This window comes from Danio rerio, chromosome 13, assembly GCF_049306965.1.
Source record: "Danio rerio strain Tuebingen ecotype United States chromosome 13, GRCz12tu, whole genome shotgun sequence".
NCBI lineage: Eukaryota > Metazoa > Chordata > Actinopteri > Cypriniformes > Danionidae > Danio > Danio rerio.
The window spans coordinates 652,415-670,000 of NC_133188.1; the positions used below are offsets into that span (position 1 = coordinate 652,415).

Consider the following 17,586-nt stretch of genomic DNA (forward strand, 5'->3'; position numbering starts at 1 on the left):
ATAATAACATTATACAAAAGCAAATTGTTATGAATGAACTGAAAAAGCCTCCCGAGATGAAGAAGGCATGAAGGCGGTGATTTTTCATATTCATGTAGGCTAGAAAATAATATGTTTTGTAATATTTTAATCCTTTATATTTATATTCTATATCTATTCTTATTATATCCTATATATATCCTTAATATTTAATGTTTTCATATGTAAAGATAATTGCCTGTTGCTCTCTTGTGTGTATTAAGCAGTGTGTAAGCGAGGCGCAACTCTGTGCTGGAGTTTAGACCGGGTTTGTTTTGGTTTATTGAAAAATCTATTTTAGTTTCTCAAAATAGAGAAACTTTTTGTTGAAACTTTTAGTCTGCTTTTTAGATCAGAACGCCTATGGGCGCACATATGAGCGCTAATGCATTTGCTATTTAAACAGCGTAGCGCAACGCCTCAAAACCACTCTTGCGCCAAGCTGAAACTAGCAAAAGACTATTGCGCTGCGCCTTGCGCCACACTGCGCCGGGTGTATGATAGTGCCCTTAGTGAATATGAAAGTGTGTCTCAGATCGTCTCCTGTCATGATGAGCCAGCTCTGGTGTTTGAGTGTGTGTGTTGTTTCTCTGCTGAGGTTGACACACACACACACTAGACTGAGACGCTGCTTATGGTCCACTTCTTATCATATCTTAATAAATCAGCTTATTATTTCAGTGCAGAGGGCCAGAATCACTCACAATCACCGTCACTCTGTTTATACTCAAACACGTCTCATTTCTATGCAGATTAAGCGCACTGTCAGATCAGATGTGAAATGTCAGCTGGATTTGATTGGCTCAATAAGCATTATTTGAGTTAGATCGCTGCAAAAATGCTGTTCTTATCTAGAGTTTTTGTCTTGTTTTTAGTCCAAATAACAAAAAAAGTCTTAAATCAAGAAGCATTTTCTAGACAAGCACAAAATATTGTCTTGTTTTAATGAATAATGAGTCAAAATTAAGTGAGTTTTTCCTTAAAACAAGCAAAATAGTCGGCGCCAATAGCCTAGTGGTTAGTGCGTCAACACATAGCACAGAGGTGCTCGCAGTGACCCGAGTTCGATTTTCGCCTCGAGGTCCTTTGCTGATCCTTCCTCTATCTCTGCTCCCTACACTTTCCTGTCTCTATATTTCCACTGTCCTATCAATAAAGTTGAAAACCCCTAAAAAAAAAATATATATATATATATATAAAAAAACAAGCAAAATAATCTGACAATGGGGGAAGAAAACTGATTATTTTTTAAAATTATTTTTCACTGATTATTACAGTAATTGTAGCCAGAACTATGTAGAAAACGGCACAATATTAATGACTTCATGACAGTCATGTTTATGTTAGATTTAGGACATGTTGTCTTATTAATTGTCATTACTAATACACCACTAACAATGTCACCTTTGCATTTAAAATGACTTATCTGAGTGAATGACACTTAATTTAACAGTTCATTCATAAAATGTCATTCATATTCTTATGAACACCCCTTCACGTAAAGCGTTATCTATACAACTTATAGAAGTTTGTTTGTAAGCAATGTTATGGTGAGCTGCAAAGATTGAAGAAATGTTGATTAGTGAGAGGTTGATCATGCAGTCGTCTCAGCCTGACCAATGACTGGTGCTCTATAAAACACACGCCGCATGATCTCTTCAAATACATTCCCCATAGCGGTACAATTGTGATTGTAATAAGACTAATAATAAAAGCAAAAATGCTGAGCTTAAATTAGTTGGAAGTTCTCATGAATAGGGTGCACTAGCATGCCAAATTTCTTTAGATTTTTCAGATTTATTGACTTGATTTCAATTGATTCGGGTTTTTAAAAAAGCTACAGAGAGCTTGTGCTGTTGTGTGCATGCCTCAGAGATGAGAAGAAGTGCTCAAATACATGCAGAAAATGTCTCAAAATGTGACACTTAGTCATTACTCACGTAAGCCCTTGATTGTTATGTAATAAACAAATAGAAAGAGTTGAGAATGAGAAGCGTGTAACAGTAGATTGGATCCGTGCTGCTCTTAAAGTGACAGTACACTATATTCCTGCTGCCGACTGTGCTTATCATTATTAATAAAACAACAAAGACAAAATCACGACTGTAGCTTCAGTAAGAAACAAATTAACTTTTATTATTGCAATTTGTATATCTTAATTCTATTTGATCTTTTATTCTTTATAAATAATTTTGAGGATTTTTACTTTGTTTTTAGTTACTCATTCTGCTGTGGTATTGAGAATTGTGAAATCTCACAATCTCTGGGATGTATTGGAGTTACAGCAACCTTATTTACAGAATAATATATATATATATATATATATATATATATATATATATATATATATATATATATATATATATATRTATATATATATATATATATATATATATATATATATATATATATATATATATATATATATATATATAATTAACGTATTTACCTGATCTGCTATCTTTTAAATTTTACATTTTTTTTGTGTAAATTACAGAAATTGCTCCTTTTTTATATTAAAGATATATATCTTTAAATAAATCAGTAATAAAGTGTTGTCCATATGGTTCACCTATAATCATTGAAAATAATCACAATTACAATTCTGACCAAAATAATCGTGATTATGATTTTCTGTTCCATAAGCAAGCACCCCTAACAAACAGTTTGAAGAATATTTATTGGATTGAATTTTACGCTGAACTAATTCTGGCTTAAAGGTATCCCTGTTTCAAAACAAAATGCTCTCAGAAGAAATAAGAGACATGACGTCTACTAGTGTTCACTAATCCAATAAAGTACAATGTAAATAAATATTTAAAAAATCCAGAACAATTGTTTAAAAATCATCTAGAGTAATGAACAGAAGAGAAATTAGGAAAAAAAAAATATTTTGTGTCTTATTTGTGGGAAGTTGTTCCTAATTACTGCTCAGCTGTGTTTAACAAAGTCAATATTCCCGGTAAGAGTGTGTTGGTTGAGCATCAGGATCATTGGTGTGTGCTTGTCCCCAGAGAACTGGGTTTGAGCTTCAGTGTCTGCAGATCTTACTTTGAAGGCAGAATTTACATGTGGTTTATTCTTCCCCATCTAGACTGTAACAGGATTAACTGTACCACCAGTAAGTCACACTTCTCTTCTTTCATATCTGCTGTTTACTATTGTTGACTGTTTTCTAATCTGTGTAATCAGAGATTCTGGCAACCCAGGCTCATTGGCAGTATGTGTCTCAGCCTACATTTTAGTAAAATGTAAAATGCGCTGCTTTGGGTGCGGTTTGTGGCACATTTTAGATGTCAAATCCACTAGAGGGTGCTGTCTACATTTTTTGCCATGGAAAATATGTTGCTCTGGGTGTGTTTTGTGGCACGTTTCAGATATCAAATTCACTCAAGGGCGCTGTCTACATCTTTGCAAAATGTAAAATTTGTTGCTCTGGGTGTGTTTTGTGGCACGTTTCAGATATCAAATCCACTAGAGGGCGCTGTCTACATTTTTGCAACGTAAAATATGTTGCCCTGGGTGTGTTTTGTAGCACATTTCAGATTTCAAATCCACTCAAGGGCGCTGTCTACATCTTTGCAAAATGTAAAATATGTTGCTCTGGATATGTTTTGTGGCACATTTAAGATGTCAAATCAACTAGAGGGCGCTGTCTACATTTTTTGCCAGGTAAAGTACATTTCTCTTGGTGCGTTTTGTAGCACATTTCAGATGTCAAATCTAACCACAAACCCTACATTTTTGCAAAACGCACAATACGCTGCTCTGGGTGCCGTTTGTGGCACATTTTAGATGTCAAATCAACTAGAGGGCGCTGTCTACATTTTACAAAATGTTAAATATGTTGCACTGGCTGAAATTTGGCGAATCCACTAGAGGACGCTGTCTGCATTTTTGCAAAACGTAAAATACGTTGCTCTGGATGTGTTTTGTAGCACATTTTTGATGTCAAATCATCCAGAGGGCGCTGTCTAAATTTTTTGTGACGTAAAACACGTTCCTCTTGGTGCGCTTTGTAGCACGTTTCAGATGTCAAATCTGAACACAAACCCTACATTTTTGCAAAATGTACAATACGCTGGTTTGGGTGTGGTTTGTGTCACATTTCAGACGTCAAATCCACTAGAAGGCGCTGACTACATTTTTGCGAAATGTAAAATACTCTGCTCTGGGTGCAATTTGTCGAATCCACTAGAGGGCGCTGTCTACATTTTTGCGAAATGTAAAATACGCTGCTCTGGGTGTGTTTTGTCGAATCCACTAGAGGTCGCGGTCTGCATTTTTGTGAAATGTAAAATACCCTGCTCTGGGTGTGTTTTGTCGAATCCACTAGAGGTCGCTGTCTGCGTATTTGCGAAATGTAAAATACACTGCTCTGGGTGTGTTTTGTAGCACGTTTCAGATATTGAATCCACTAGAGGGCGCTGTCTACATTTTTGCGAAATGTAAAATACTCTGCTCTGGGTGCAATTTGTCGAATCCACTAGAGGGCGCTGTCTACATTTTTGCTAAATGTAAAATACGCTGCTCTGGGTGTGTTTTGTCGAATCCACTAGAGGTCGCGGTCTGCATTTTTGCGAAATGTAAAAAATGTTGCTCTGGATGCATTTTGTGGCACGTTTCAGATATCAAATCCACTAGACGGCGCTGTTTACATTTTTGCGAAATGTAAAATACGCTGCTCTGGGTGTGTTTTGTTGCACTTTTCAGATGTTGAATCCACTAGAGGGAGCTGTCAACATTACGTACTCATTACTAATAGAAAGCATTTCGTTGTTTTGTGATGTTTATTTCGAGTTGTGCAAAGAACTGCACAAAAATAATCCTTTATTCGTCAATATTATGTCCCTTTAAATATCGTTAGTGTGAAAAGAAATAAAAGCTTTTGTTGTCACACTGCCCCCTAGTGTTAATTTTATTCACAAACTGCAGTCAAACGTTTGTTCAAGTATGTTTTTTGCAGTTTTACAAAAATATAGGCTGAAGCGTATTTCCAATGAGCTGTGCTTGATGATTGCTTTTTAGTTTTAATGTTTGACTCGATATGTTTGACATGACCAATGGCTTTTGTGAAGAACATCTAAGCTAATAATTGAATTATGGCATTGTCTTTAAAGTTGCCGTCACATGTTTGTTTTGAATTCATTTAGTTAAAATGGCCACCATTTGGTTATTACATTTCATTCCTTAGCTAAAATATTTTAAGCCAAGGGAGCAAAGAAAATGTGATCTCTCGTGCCGTGCCCTCATTAAAAAGCATAAGCCCATGAGACTCGTTAAACATCTGCATGCGTTGCTCCTGGGTAATGTGCTGTACAGTATGTGTGTCCTACTGCTTTCTGGGTAGAGACTGATGAAGAGAGAAGAGCAAAGACACAAGGTAATCCTTTTCTTTTGCAAAAATTAATTAGACCTACATATTTGGCTGCAAATGAGATTTTTGGCTGCTTCATACTCTTCAAGCAGCAGCTCTCATGCAGCGCCCGTCAACTAGTGCTGGGGTTTTTCTAAGATGCAGCTTTGTGAATGTCTTTAATGTACTTTAATTATTTTATTCTATTCAAAGCAACATTCAGAGATGCAAATTTAAGACTCAAAATCTTGATAAATTCCTGATCCATTGCATAATCCTGATCATTTTTTATTCACCTAATTCAGTCACTTTTAATGTTTTAAAATAATTGTAAAATGAATTTCACAATAAAAATAAAAAATGATTGTGAATAAAATGACTCAATTGTTTATAATTTTATTAGTTAATGCCTATTTGTACATAGTAGCCTATTCATACCCTCCCTCACCAGAGAAGTTGACAAAAGAGACACGTTTAAACATCAAGCATCAAACATCACACTCACCGGCCACTTTATTAGGTACACCTTACTAGCACCAGGTTTGCCTTAATCCTTCATGGATTCAACAAGCTACTGGAAATATTCCTCAGAGATTTTGCTCCATGCTGTCATGATAGCATCACACAGTTGCTGCAGATTTGTCGGCTGCACATTCATGATGCCAATCTCCCGTTCCACCACATCCCAAAGCTGCTCTATTGGATTGAGATCTGGTGACTGTGGAGGCCATTTGAGTACAGTGAACTCATCGAAATGTTTTCTGGGCTGTCTCGCAGGTAAGGGACCCGAGAGCTTATTCGCGGGTCAGAATCTGAATGATGATGAGTGGCACACGGTGCGCGTGATCAGGAGAGGAAAGAGTCTGAAACTATCTGTGGATGATCTGCCCACTGTAGACGGTATTTATCTCTGATATTCTGCTCCAATTTTATTGCATTAGACTGTTGATTAACAACTGTTGTTCATTTCGGTTTTAAATATAGTATACTTAATTTATATACTTTTAATTTTCCATCAGCCAGCCCAAGTGCTTCTGCTGATCTGTCTTTCCTTTACAAAATCACCACATTTAAGGTCTGAGGTCACAAACTGTTGGTGTTTGTATTCCTAATGCAGTTATTAATATACAGAGTAACTATAACTGTATGTATAAGAGGTATAAGTGTTCATATGAATTGTTTAATAAGATGCTTAAGATGCGTTTCTCACATTGAGTTTCCAGTCCAAATATCTACAAATTCTTTAATGAAGAAGCATTTTCCAGACATGCAAAATATAGTGTTGTTATCAGAAATAACCAGTCAAAATGAAGTGAGTTTTTCATTAAAACAAGCACAATAACCTGACAATAAATAAGGGTAACATAAACAATCAAGTTTTCACTTTGAATTATGATTGTTTTTAAGGAAAAACTCTCTTCATTATTTCTGAAAACAACACTATGTTTTGCATGTTTGGAAAATGCTCCTTGATTTAAAAGTTTGTAGATATTTGGACTAGAAACAAGACAAAAACTAAGTAGGAAAAGCATTTTAGAATGTAAATACAATGCCAGAAAGACAAGAAAAAAAGGTCATGTTAAACTAAATAACCAATATCCTGACATGCATTTGCTGTGACAATTTGTATGCAAGAATCCTTCACTGTTCTGAATGCTTTACAACAGCTGAAGTCAGAATTATTCGCCGTCCTGTGCAATATTTATTCTTTGTCAAATATTTTCCAAATGATGTTGAACAGATTCAGGAGTTGTTCTCAGTATTTCCTCTAATATTTGTTCTTCTGGAGAAAGTCTTATTTGTTTTATTTGGGCTAGAATAAAAGCAGTTCTTATTTGTTTTAAAGCCATGCTAAGGTCAATATTATTCGCCCCTTCAGCAATATTAGTGTTGGATTGTCTCCAGAACAAACCACTGTTATACAATGACTTGCCTAATTACCCTAACTTTACCCTAATTACCCTAGTGAAGCCTTTACATGTCACTTTAAGCTGAACACTAGTGTCTTGAAGAATATCTAGTCTAATATTATGTGCTGTCATCATGGAGAAGAGGAAACACATCAGCTATTAGAGATGAGTTATTAACACTATTATGATTAGAAATGCGCTGAAGAAATCTGCTCTCTGTTAAACAGAAATTAATAATTCGGGAGGGCTAATAATTCTGACTTTTATACATAAAAACAGGAGAGATACCAGGCGACCACACGCAGCTAGAGTTTCACAACATCGAGACCGGCATCATTACAGGAAAACGCCAGTTACCCACAATGCCCTCCAACTTTATTGGACATCTCCAGAGCCTGATGTTTAATGGTAAGCCGTACATCGACCTGTGCAAGAACGGAGACATCGATTACTGCCAAACCAACGCTCCAATCGGCTTTAAGAGCATCATCGCAGATCCGGTGACGTTCAAGTCCTGCTCCAGCTACGTGACGCTGCCGTCTTTACAGGCGTATTACTACATGTACCTGTTTTTCCAGTTCAAGACCACCTCCGCAGACGGACTCATACTCTATAATAGTGGAGATGGCAATGATTTTATCGCTGTAGAGCTGGTGAAAGGGTAAGTTATGGACAACACGGGCTCAATGGGAAAATGTGCTACTGCAAAACATTTGTTTCTAGGGTAGGGTTGCAAATAAAACACTTCAAAATCAATGATTACAGGCACAACGTTAAATATCGCTAAATAAAATGCGACATGTAAGCATTGCACTTTCAAGATGGCAACTTTCTCACAATGAACCAGAAGCTTTTATTAATCTTAGCTGTTAAAATAAAAGTTGTAAACATTTTCTGAAACAAAAATAGTAAATAATGAAATTCTGTTGCATTTTTTAGCTAATATTAAAGTAGTAGCTGTAATAAATGTGGTTATTTCACACTGTTGATTTGAATTAAATGCTTTTTAGCAGCTTCGGTTAATATGATAATATCGTATACTGTATTTTCTATACCATTTATTAACAACATAATAATACCATCATAAGCCTAGCTTGCACCTACTAATGTGCAGTTTTGTACGATGTAGCTTTGTATATAATAATTATCAGGGCTGTTTATACTCTAAATGTTCTATAATTGCATGTGCGGTTAATTACATTTTCTCTCTGTTCAGCTATCTGCATTACATCTCTGATCTGGGAAACGGTGCTCATCTCATTAAGGGAAACTCAATTAAACCTCTCAATGACAACCACTGGCACAACGTGATGATCTCCAGAGACCCCAATAACCTGCACACGGTCAGAATCGACACCAAAACCACCAGCCAGACCACACTGGGAGCCAAAAACCTGGACCTGAAAGGTATATTACACACATTTACATTAAAGGGCAGCTATTATGCAGAAATCACTTTTATAGGGGGTTTAAACACAGTGTGTGAATACTGGGAAACCAGAGCACCCAAATGGAAACCCACACTAACACGGGGAGAACATGCAAACTCCACACAGAAACACCAACTGACCTAGCTGAGGCTCGAAGCAGTGACCTTTTTGCTATGAGGCCACAGTGCTAACCACTGAGCCACCCATAAGCCAATTATTACAATTACATTTACATTTAGTCATTTAGCAGACGCTTTCATCCAAAGCGACTTACAAATGAGGACAAGGAAGCAACTTACACAACTATAAGAGCAACAATGAATAAGTGCTGTAGGCGAGTTTCAGGTGTGTAAAGTGTAAAAAGCAAAATATTAATAATTAAAAAAAAAAAATTTATAGTACAGTAAGCGGTAGAAACAGAGAGGCAATTGCAGATTAGGAAGTGAAGTGGAGACTAAATAGTTGAGTTTTTAGTGGTTTCTTGAAGACAGCGAGTGACTCTGCCGTTCTGATGCAGTTAGGGAGTTCATTCCACCAACTGGGCAGATTGAACGCGAGAGTTCGGGAAAGTGATTTCTTCCCTCTTTGGGATGGAACCACGAGGCGACGTTCATTCACAGAACGCAAGTTTCTGGAGGACACATACATCTGCAGAAGTGAGAGCAGATAAGGAGCAGCAAAGCCAGAAGTGGCTTTGTAAGCAAACATCAGAGCTTTGAATTTGATGCGAGCAGCAACTGGCAGCCAGTGCAAACGGATGAGCAGCGGAGTGACATGTGCTCTTTTAGCTTCATTCAAGAGGTTCATTATTAAGGCTAAACTGCTTTTATTAAGAAACTGTTGTTGCTTGTCAACTATAATCCAACTTCTTCTAATCCCGTATTCTCTGGCTGTGTTTGCAGGTGATTTGTTTGTGGGTGGTGTTCCAGAGCAGATGTATAAAGATCTGCCCAAGTTAGTTCATGCAAAAGAAGGGTTTCAGGGCTGTCTGGCGTCTGTGGATCTGAACGGGCGTTTGCCAGACCTGATGACCGAAGCGCTGGTCTGTGTCGGGCAGATCGAGAGAGGATGTGAAGGTAATAAACGTTTTTTTAAAAACATTTTACGGTCAGTATTTGTTTTAGATTAGAAATTGGGGAAAATATATACGTATTATAAGCCGATATCGCAGTAAGGGTAATCAATGACACATGAGTCTGCTGTGAATCCTTTCCTCATCTCTATTTTGCAACCCAGGCTCATTTTGAAAACGTAGTCCAGCGGACGTTTCTGGAGACCGCGAAAAATGTCCTGGGAGGTACGTATTTGTGCAGTTTTTGTTTTCGCGAATCCGCGAGAGGCCGCTGTGCGCGCTTTTTCGTATCCCAAACGTCTCTCGCGAGTGCCGTTTGCACCCGTGCTGTTCTCGCGTCAACCCACCAGAGGCCGCTGTCTGACTGACCGAATGATTGACTGCGCGACCGGCCAATCGGCTGACCCACCCTCCTCCTTCCCTGAACCCAACCAGTTTTACCGATTGACCCGCCCGCCCGCTCACTTCCCTAAACCCGAGCAACAATTTAGAAAAACCGTCTAGAAAAAGAAAAACCCTCGTCAGATTTTTTTTTTTTTTAACCACGTTTTCGGATTTCACCACGTTCTCACCCTGTTATGAACTCGTTCGCTTTATTTTTTGGATTCTGTTTTTGTCTTACCTGGTTTCTGGAACTGCTCTTCCCCGGACTTGAACCCGGACGCCTTTGTCAACTCCTCCTCTCTGCATCTGAAGTCCATCCAGAAACGTCCGCTGGACTACGTTTTCAGAATGAGCCTGGGTTGGTATTTTGTCACATCTTGTGCCATCAAATGGGTGAAATAGCTCCATTGCTCCTCAGTAGCACCCGTCACCACACATAAACTCACGATTGGAAAATTCTTCCTCTTCCCTCACTACTCCACCTACTACCTGGCTTCCTGAAATCCCAATTTCGACAGAATAAAAGTCTTCATTCACTAAGTCAAAACAATAAAGCAAATACCTTGACATGAATAATATACGAATTTAAATTCTTTTAATCTGAATACAATAATTATCAAATGTAAACTTAATAATAATAACAATAATCACATCATCCAATCAACCCATTTAATCCAAACATAATAACAATAATAAAAGAAAGAAATGGCTCCAACAAGGAGGGCTAATAGTTCTGACTTTAATTGTATATATATAATTGGAAGGGAATCCACCATGTAAAACATATGCTGAAATAGTTGGCAGTTCATTCCGCTGTGGCAACCCCTGATAAATAATGGACTAAGCTGAAGTAAAAATTAATAATTGTCCACCCTTTTGCAACCCTAAGCTCCACCCACTGTGCAAATTTAACCAATGGGATGTCCGCAGGGCCCAGCAGCAGCTGTGAGGAGGACTCGTGTGCCAATCAGGGCGTTTGTCTGCAGCAGTGGGAGAACTTCACCTGCGACTGCAGCATGACCACGTATGCAGGACCGCTGTGTGCAGACCGTAAGTCACTTTCTGCCACTCTTTTGTTTTTACTGCAATCCGTGTTTTAGGTGTGTTACAGTAAGGGAAGCCCTAGCGCATGAGAATGCAGTACATTTCTATTTTAGAAGTGGTTTCTATTTCTGGAAAGTCAACAGCAAAAACTACTATGACATTGATCAGCTCAGGTACAGATTATGTGCTTTATTCAGTGATAAATGCTAGTATTTTGAGTGTATCGTTTCACATGACATATATTGCCGTCCTGAAAGCAGCAGCAGATAGTTCATCTCAGATCTTAGATACAATAGTTATCGAATGGATTAATAATGAAAGTCAGAACTGTGATTCAGTGCCCCGTGGTCAGTCACTCAGTCGCCTGTTAATAATGTTAGAGAGGTTTAATATGTATGTGATTAGATTATAATCCATTCCATTTCGTTGGCAGTGCAGTGGTTGGTATTTAAATGTTTCTGTCGTGACTTGTTGCTGGAATCTAGTCACGTGATCATACTGAACGTGTTATATGGCCGAACCCTGGCAGCAGATCATGTAGCCAGAGGTACGTATGGCTGCATTTCGTCTTTAAAACGAACGCTACAGGGCGGTATGAAGTCGTTCCTTTTCGCGCTAAACGCTTACCTCCATGTGGACGGATTTCCCGCTGTTACCAGTTTGTCCACTGGCTCGCCATGTACGTTGGCAGACTTGAGACGCAGAACGTAATTGACCACGATGACGGGGTTCGAGTCCAGCAAAGAACGCAGGTAAGACAAAAACAAAAGCCAAATAATAAAATAAAGAAGTAAATAACAGGGTGGGAATGTGGTAAAATCTGAAAACATGGTAAAAATCAGGCGAGCGCTTTTCTTTATCTGGATTGCTTTCAAAAAAACACTATTGGTTAGGTTTAGGGAAGGAGGAGAGTGGGTCAGTTGGCCGGTCAGTCAGTAAGTTGACAGCGGCCTCTGGTGGATTTACGTGAGAACAGCAGGTGTGAATGGCACTCGTGAGAGAAATGTGAGGAAAAATGTGTTAAAAGCGTACATAGCGGCCTCTGGTGGATTCATGAAAACTGCCAAAAAAATTTAGCTCCTGGGATGTATTTGGCGCTCTCCAGAAATGTATATAGAGATACGTTTTCAGAAAGCCTGGGTTGAAAAAACACAATGCTCATGTGCACAGTGCTTCAAAACACAGGAGATGTGTGCATAATGGCCATGGACATCTGTCAAGCGTGTGTTTACATTCAAAAACAATGTAAAACTGGAGCATTGGAATGGAAAAACTCGTTCTGTGTTGAATACCCCCCTATTTGCATAGGGATTGGGTTTGAAGCTGAGGAGTCAGGGTAACAGAAGGATGCTGAAAGTTTGGAGGTAGGACATGCTAGAATATTTATAGGGGTTTGGTCTAATGCTGAATGGGTAGAATTGGATAGAATTATTGTCAATGATGAATTAGCCTGGTCAAAACATCTACACATGCTCCTCCCTCCTATATATACAGGTGTGTAAATGTGTGTGTTATCATGAAAAGAAAAGCATTCTTACAGTGCATTCAGGTGGTGGTAAAATGCTTTTCATTGTTTAAAAGATATATATAATATATAAAATGATATATAAAAGATATATAAAATGATATATAAAATGGTCATATATTCTTTTCAGAAAATATTCTGAGGGCCGTCAGGTTTAGGGGAAAATCTTCAAAAATACTGGCGATGTCTGACAACTTACGAATACAAATACTGGCGTGGAAGGAGTGAGAGAATAAGCAGTTTACCTGGGTTAAAAGATGAGAATAGCTCTCTCATATATCTGTGGTTGAAGCTGGTTGTCTGTGAGCTGTAGTTTCTGACAGTAAATGAATGTCTTGCTGTATGTTTAATGTGCTAGATGTACTTGACCTATATTTCAGCATATGGATCCCGGCTGCATTTCCCAAAAGAATTGTAAGCCTAAGCAGATCGTAAAGATGATTGTATGACTGATCTTAATGTTACAATGTGTTTCTCAAAAGGATTGTAGCACATCATAGGACTGTATTAGATGTACGAGTGCTCCGGAGTAATCATAAAGCTCTTCATGTACATTAAACAGACGTAAACAGCTATGAAGACAATCATCTGATCACAGCGGACACAGTTTATTTCAGTTCTCACTATTATTAAACCATTAACTTTGACTTTTGCGTGAATAAACTCAGAATTTGCCTCTTATTGATAGTAATTAATGTAGTAGTTGGTTTTGGGAAGGATTAGGGATGGAGAATAAGAGCATGCAGAATATTGTGCTTTATAAAGACTAATAAACAGCCATTATTTTACCAATATGCAGATAATAAGACACTAGTTAACTGGTACTAAAACACAAGTGTTGCCATTACAGCTTTAGCTTTAATCAAGTGCAGTGTAATTATGATTAAAGCTTATGTTTGTACCTTAATGTACACGTCATTACTCCTTTTTTATTCAATTTTAAAGTAATTAAAAATGGGAATACACATCTAAATTTAATGAATACACTTACAAAAATGTTCTTACATTTTGTTTTTTTCCTCTTGTTTCTGGTTCAAATATCTAACATTTCTTAAATCAAGAAGCATTTTCTAGACAAGCAACAAATAATGTCTTGTTTTCAGAAATAATGAGTCTAAATGAAGTGAGTTTCTCCTTAAAGCAAGTTCAATAATCTGAGAGAAAATCTCAGAGAAAAATCACATGTTTACATTGGAAAAACAATGTAAAACCGGAGCATTGGAATGGAAAAACTTGTTCTGTGTTGCACACCTAATTCACATAGGGATTAGGTTTAAAGCTGAGGAGTCTGGGTAGCAGAGGAATGCTGAAAGGAGGTAGGACATGCTAGATTATTTATCAGGGTTTGGTCTAATGCTGATTGGATATATATATATATATATATATATATATATATATATATATATATATATATATATATATATATAGGTGTGTATATAAGATTTAAGAAATAATATTATTTCTTACCCCATTGACAAATGTGTTCCATACTTATTTCCCCCACTGTTAGTAAACAAACATAATAATTAAAAATACAGCAATAACACACTTGTCTATATACTTTCAATCTCCATCAATTTAACAAAAGAGTCACCATGTAGACCAAAAAGTCATAAAAGCTCAAATATTACTAATTTACTACTTTTTAAATGTTCCAACTATTTTTTAAGTGATGCATTACTTTACTCGTTACTTTTGAAATGTACTATTATTATGTAACTCACGTCACTTGTAATGCTTTGCCTTCAACACTGTGTAACACAAATAAAACAAGACAGTAAAGCAGAAAAAAGAAGAGTTGTTACAAAGGGAGGACTGTTCTTTACAAAATGCTAATATTTATATTTATACTAATATTTATACCCTCCATGCATAAATTAACTAATTAACCGTGACCTCACATTGTAAGCCCACCAATAGGCAAGAAAAAATAGGTCCTGTGCTTTTTTTGCCTCACCTAATCCACATCAGATGATGATTATTGGGTTAAACATTCAGGATACAACTGCATATAAGGTTGCATTAGTTCTTTTGAACTAAGTGAAAGTGAGATGACAAACACAAGCAAGCTTGATTTTTTTACACTCCTATTATGAATTTAAGCCAAGGAACAAAGTGCTATTCCTGTATTTGCAGGGTTGCATTTCTGTTATGCATAGTTTTAACTGTAAAATATTTCTTTGGCATTCCTGTCTTCAGATAACTTTAGCTATGCCACCTTTATATGCAACATTAACACTTTATTTCTGCATTATTTCTGTTCTCCAGCACACCAAGATCACTAAGATTTTAAAGAACTTGGGTAGGAAAATGGCCAGCTGTAATCCAGTGAACAGATTTATTTCAGATGTATTTTGTTGACCACATGAGGGCAGAAAAGCACAGACAATCCCTCCTGAAACGGAGCATCTCTTCAAGCCACACGGTTTTGTACTTTAGTTAATGGCATTAATCTCACTCAAGTATTGACTCCAGATGAAACGCTGCCTTAAAAGGACGAGTATTGGATCAGAAGTATTGAACATTCAGGTCTAATTAGGAAAATGAAAGGCTGAATAAACTGACCGATTACATCAGGGTTTCATAAACTGACCCTATTGTGAAATATTTGAAAATAATAACTATTTCAAAAGAAGGCTGAATAATTTTGACTGTATCTGATTGCATAATTAGGGCTAAGTGGTTAGCACAGCAAGAAAGTCGCTGATTTGAGCCTCGGCTGGGTCAGTTGGCGTTTCTGTGTGGAGTTCGCATGTTCTCCTCATGTTGACATGGGTTTCCTCCGGGTGCTCCAGCTTCATCCACAAGTCTAAAGACATGCGGTATAGGGGAATTGGGTAAGCTAAATTATCTGTGAACATGCAAACTCCACACAGAAATGCTAACTGACCCAGCCGGGGCTCGAACCTGTGAATTTCTTGCTGTGAGGCGATTGTGCTACCCACTGCACCACCCCTAATTTCAAGGGTTGACTTTATTTTCTTAATGAGTTATAGGTGTGTTTTGAGAATCAGAGTCTCATTTCACAGTCCCTTTAAGAGCCAGTTACATCGAGCCATAAGCACATTTGCTATTTACATGACAAAAAGTAAGTGTACATAACACACATGTTATGTGTGTACAAAACTGACTAGCAAGAAAACAGTTAAACAGAGCATCTACAGCGCGAGAATGAGAGATCCATGATTAACTTTCACTCTCGACATCTATTAGCCTATAAATAATTAATTTTGTTTGTTAAGCGCAAATATTTGTCTCAAAACTATTTCTAAATTCAGTTCTAATCTCCAGCAAGCGAATAAATGAACAATAATAATGAAGTGTGCTCAAACAACTGAGTTATATCCTAATACACATGCTGTGCCCCATATGGTCTAAAACCTGACAGGTGGACAAATCTAAGCTTGTTTTTAATAAAACAAATATAAATATGGATATAATAAATAATACTGCTAATAATAATAACATTATACAAAAGCAAATTGTTATGAATGAACTGAAAAAGCCTCCCGAGATGAAGAAGGCATGAAGGCGGTGGTGTTTATATTGATGTAGGCTTGAAAATAATGTGTTTTGTAATATTTTAATCCTTTATATTTATATCCTATATTTATTCTTATTATATCCTATATATATCCTTAATATATATGTATATTTTTCATATGTAAAGATATTTGTGTATTGCTCTACATCTTGTGTGTATTAAGCGAGGCGCATAACTAACGCTCTGCGCTGGACTTTAGACCGGGTTTGTTTTGGTCTAATGAAAAATCTATTATAGTTTCTCAAAATAGCAATGCACCAGCGGTCCGCCTCAGAATGCCTCCCTTTTTAGATCAGAACGCCTATGGGTGCACATATGAGCGCTAATGCATTTGCTATTTAAACAGCGTAGCGCAACGCCTCAAAACCTCTCTTGCACCAAGCTGAAACTAGCAAACAACTACTGCGTCGCTAATTGCGCCACACTGCGCCGGGTGTATGATAGTGCCCATAGAGTCCCAAAGTGTAGGTTAAACCGCTATAAGAAATCCTTTGTACCTGTTTCAGTGGGTTTACTTAACAAGAGTCTATCTTAATCCGCATTATACATTTTGTAACTGCTGTATTTTGTATTGTTTTTATTGTTTGTTTTTATGTGTGCAGCAATATGATGATGCCCATAACAAATTTCCTGTCGAGGACAATAAAGTTTACTACTACTACTACTATATTGACCCTTCAGGTGCGAATGTATACTTTTTGAAAAGCTACCGCCCCAGTATCAGCTCTTGCACCTTTATTTCTGAGAGTGTATCGTGACTAGGGTTGTAACGGTATGAATTTTTCACGGTATGATAATCGTCTAAAACAATACCACGGTTTGACGGTTTCGCGGTATACGGTATGTTACAAATGTTACAAAATAATAGAACAGTGAAGCAAATTTGACTTTCAAAATAATATATTTTCAGTTACTATAAACAACACCACTTACAATAAACAAATAAAAAAATAAGAAAATAATAAATAATGTTTCAAAGTCCAAATAAAGTCCAAATAAACATGGTGCAAATCCTCAGTAAAAAATAGATATAAATATTTACTATACTATAAATAGTTACATAACGAAACTAGATTCAATATGGAACATCCTTAGGTTTTATGTGCCAGCATGGATATGGTTGTCTGTGGATATGGATTTGGATATGGTTGTCTGCAATGCAGACAAACAGCTGCATCTTCATTTGTGTCTTTTGAAAACAGCAAGAGCAGCAGTTCGTCTTTGCTGTGTCACTGTTTTGTCATCTTTCTGTGCTGCTCTGCATGCAAAAGTACTTAGTATGAGAATTATTTCATGCAAAACT

At 37.1% G+C, this 17,586-nt stretch overlaps 1 protein-coding gene across 10 annotated transcripts in view; it reads left to right on the forward strand.

Moving 5' to 3' along the window:
* nrxn1b (neurexin 1b) overlaps positions 1-17,586 on the forward strand; it is a 799,620-nt gene that overhangs the window by 26,292 nt on the left and 755,742 nt on the right. For 7 of the 10 annotated variants that reach the window (XM_068212849.2, XM_073919584.1, XM_073919583.1 and 4 more), the window contains 6 exons: positions 3,113-3,139; positions 6,152-6,274; positions 7,564-7,945; positions 8,501-8,691; positions 9,617-9,790; positions 11,101-11,220. In XM_068212849.2, coding sequence (XP_068068950.1) covers positions 3,113-3,139; positions 6,152-6,274; positions 7,564-7,945; positions 8,501-8,691; positions 9,617-9,790; positions 11,101-11,220 — 1,017 coding nt within the window. The remainder of the gene's footprint in view (positions 1-3,112; positions 3,140-6,151; positions 6,275-7,563; positions 7,946-8,500; positions 8,692-9,616; positions 9,791-11,100; positions 11,221-17,586) is intronic. The other 3 variants (XM_073919585.1, XM_073919586.1, XM_009307021.4) reach the window with 1 other exon arrangement.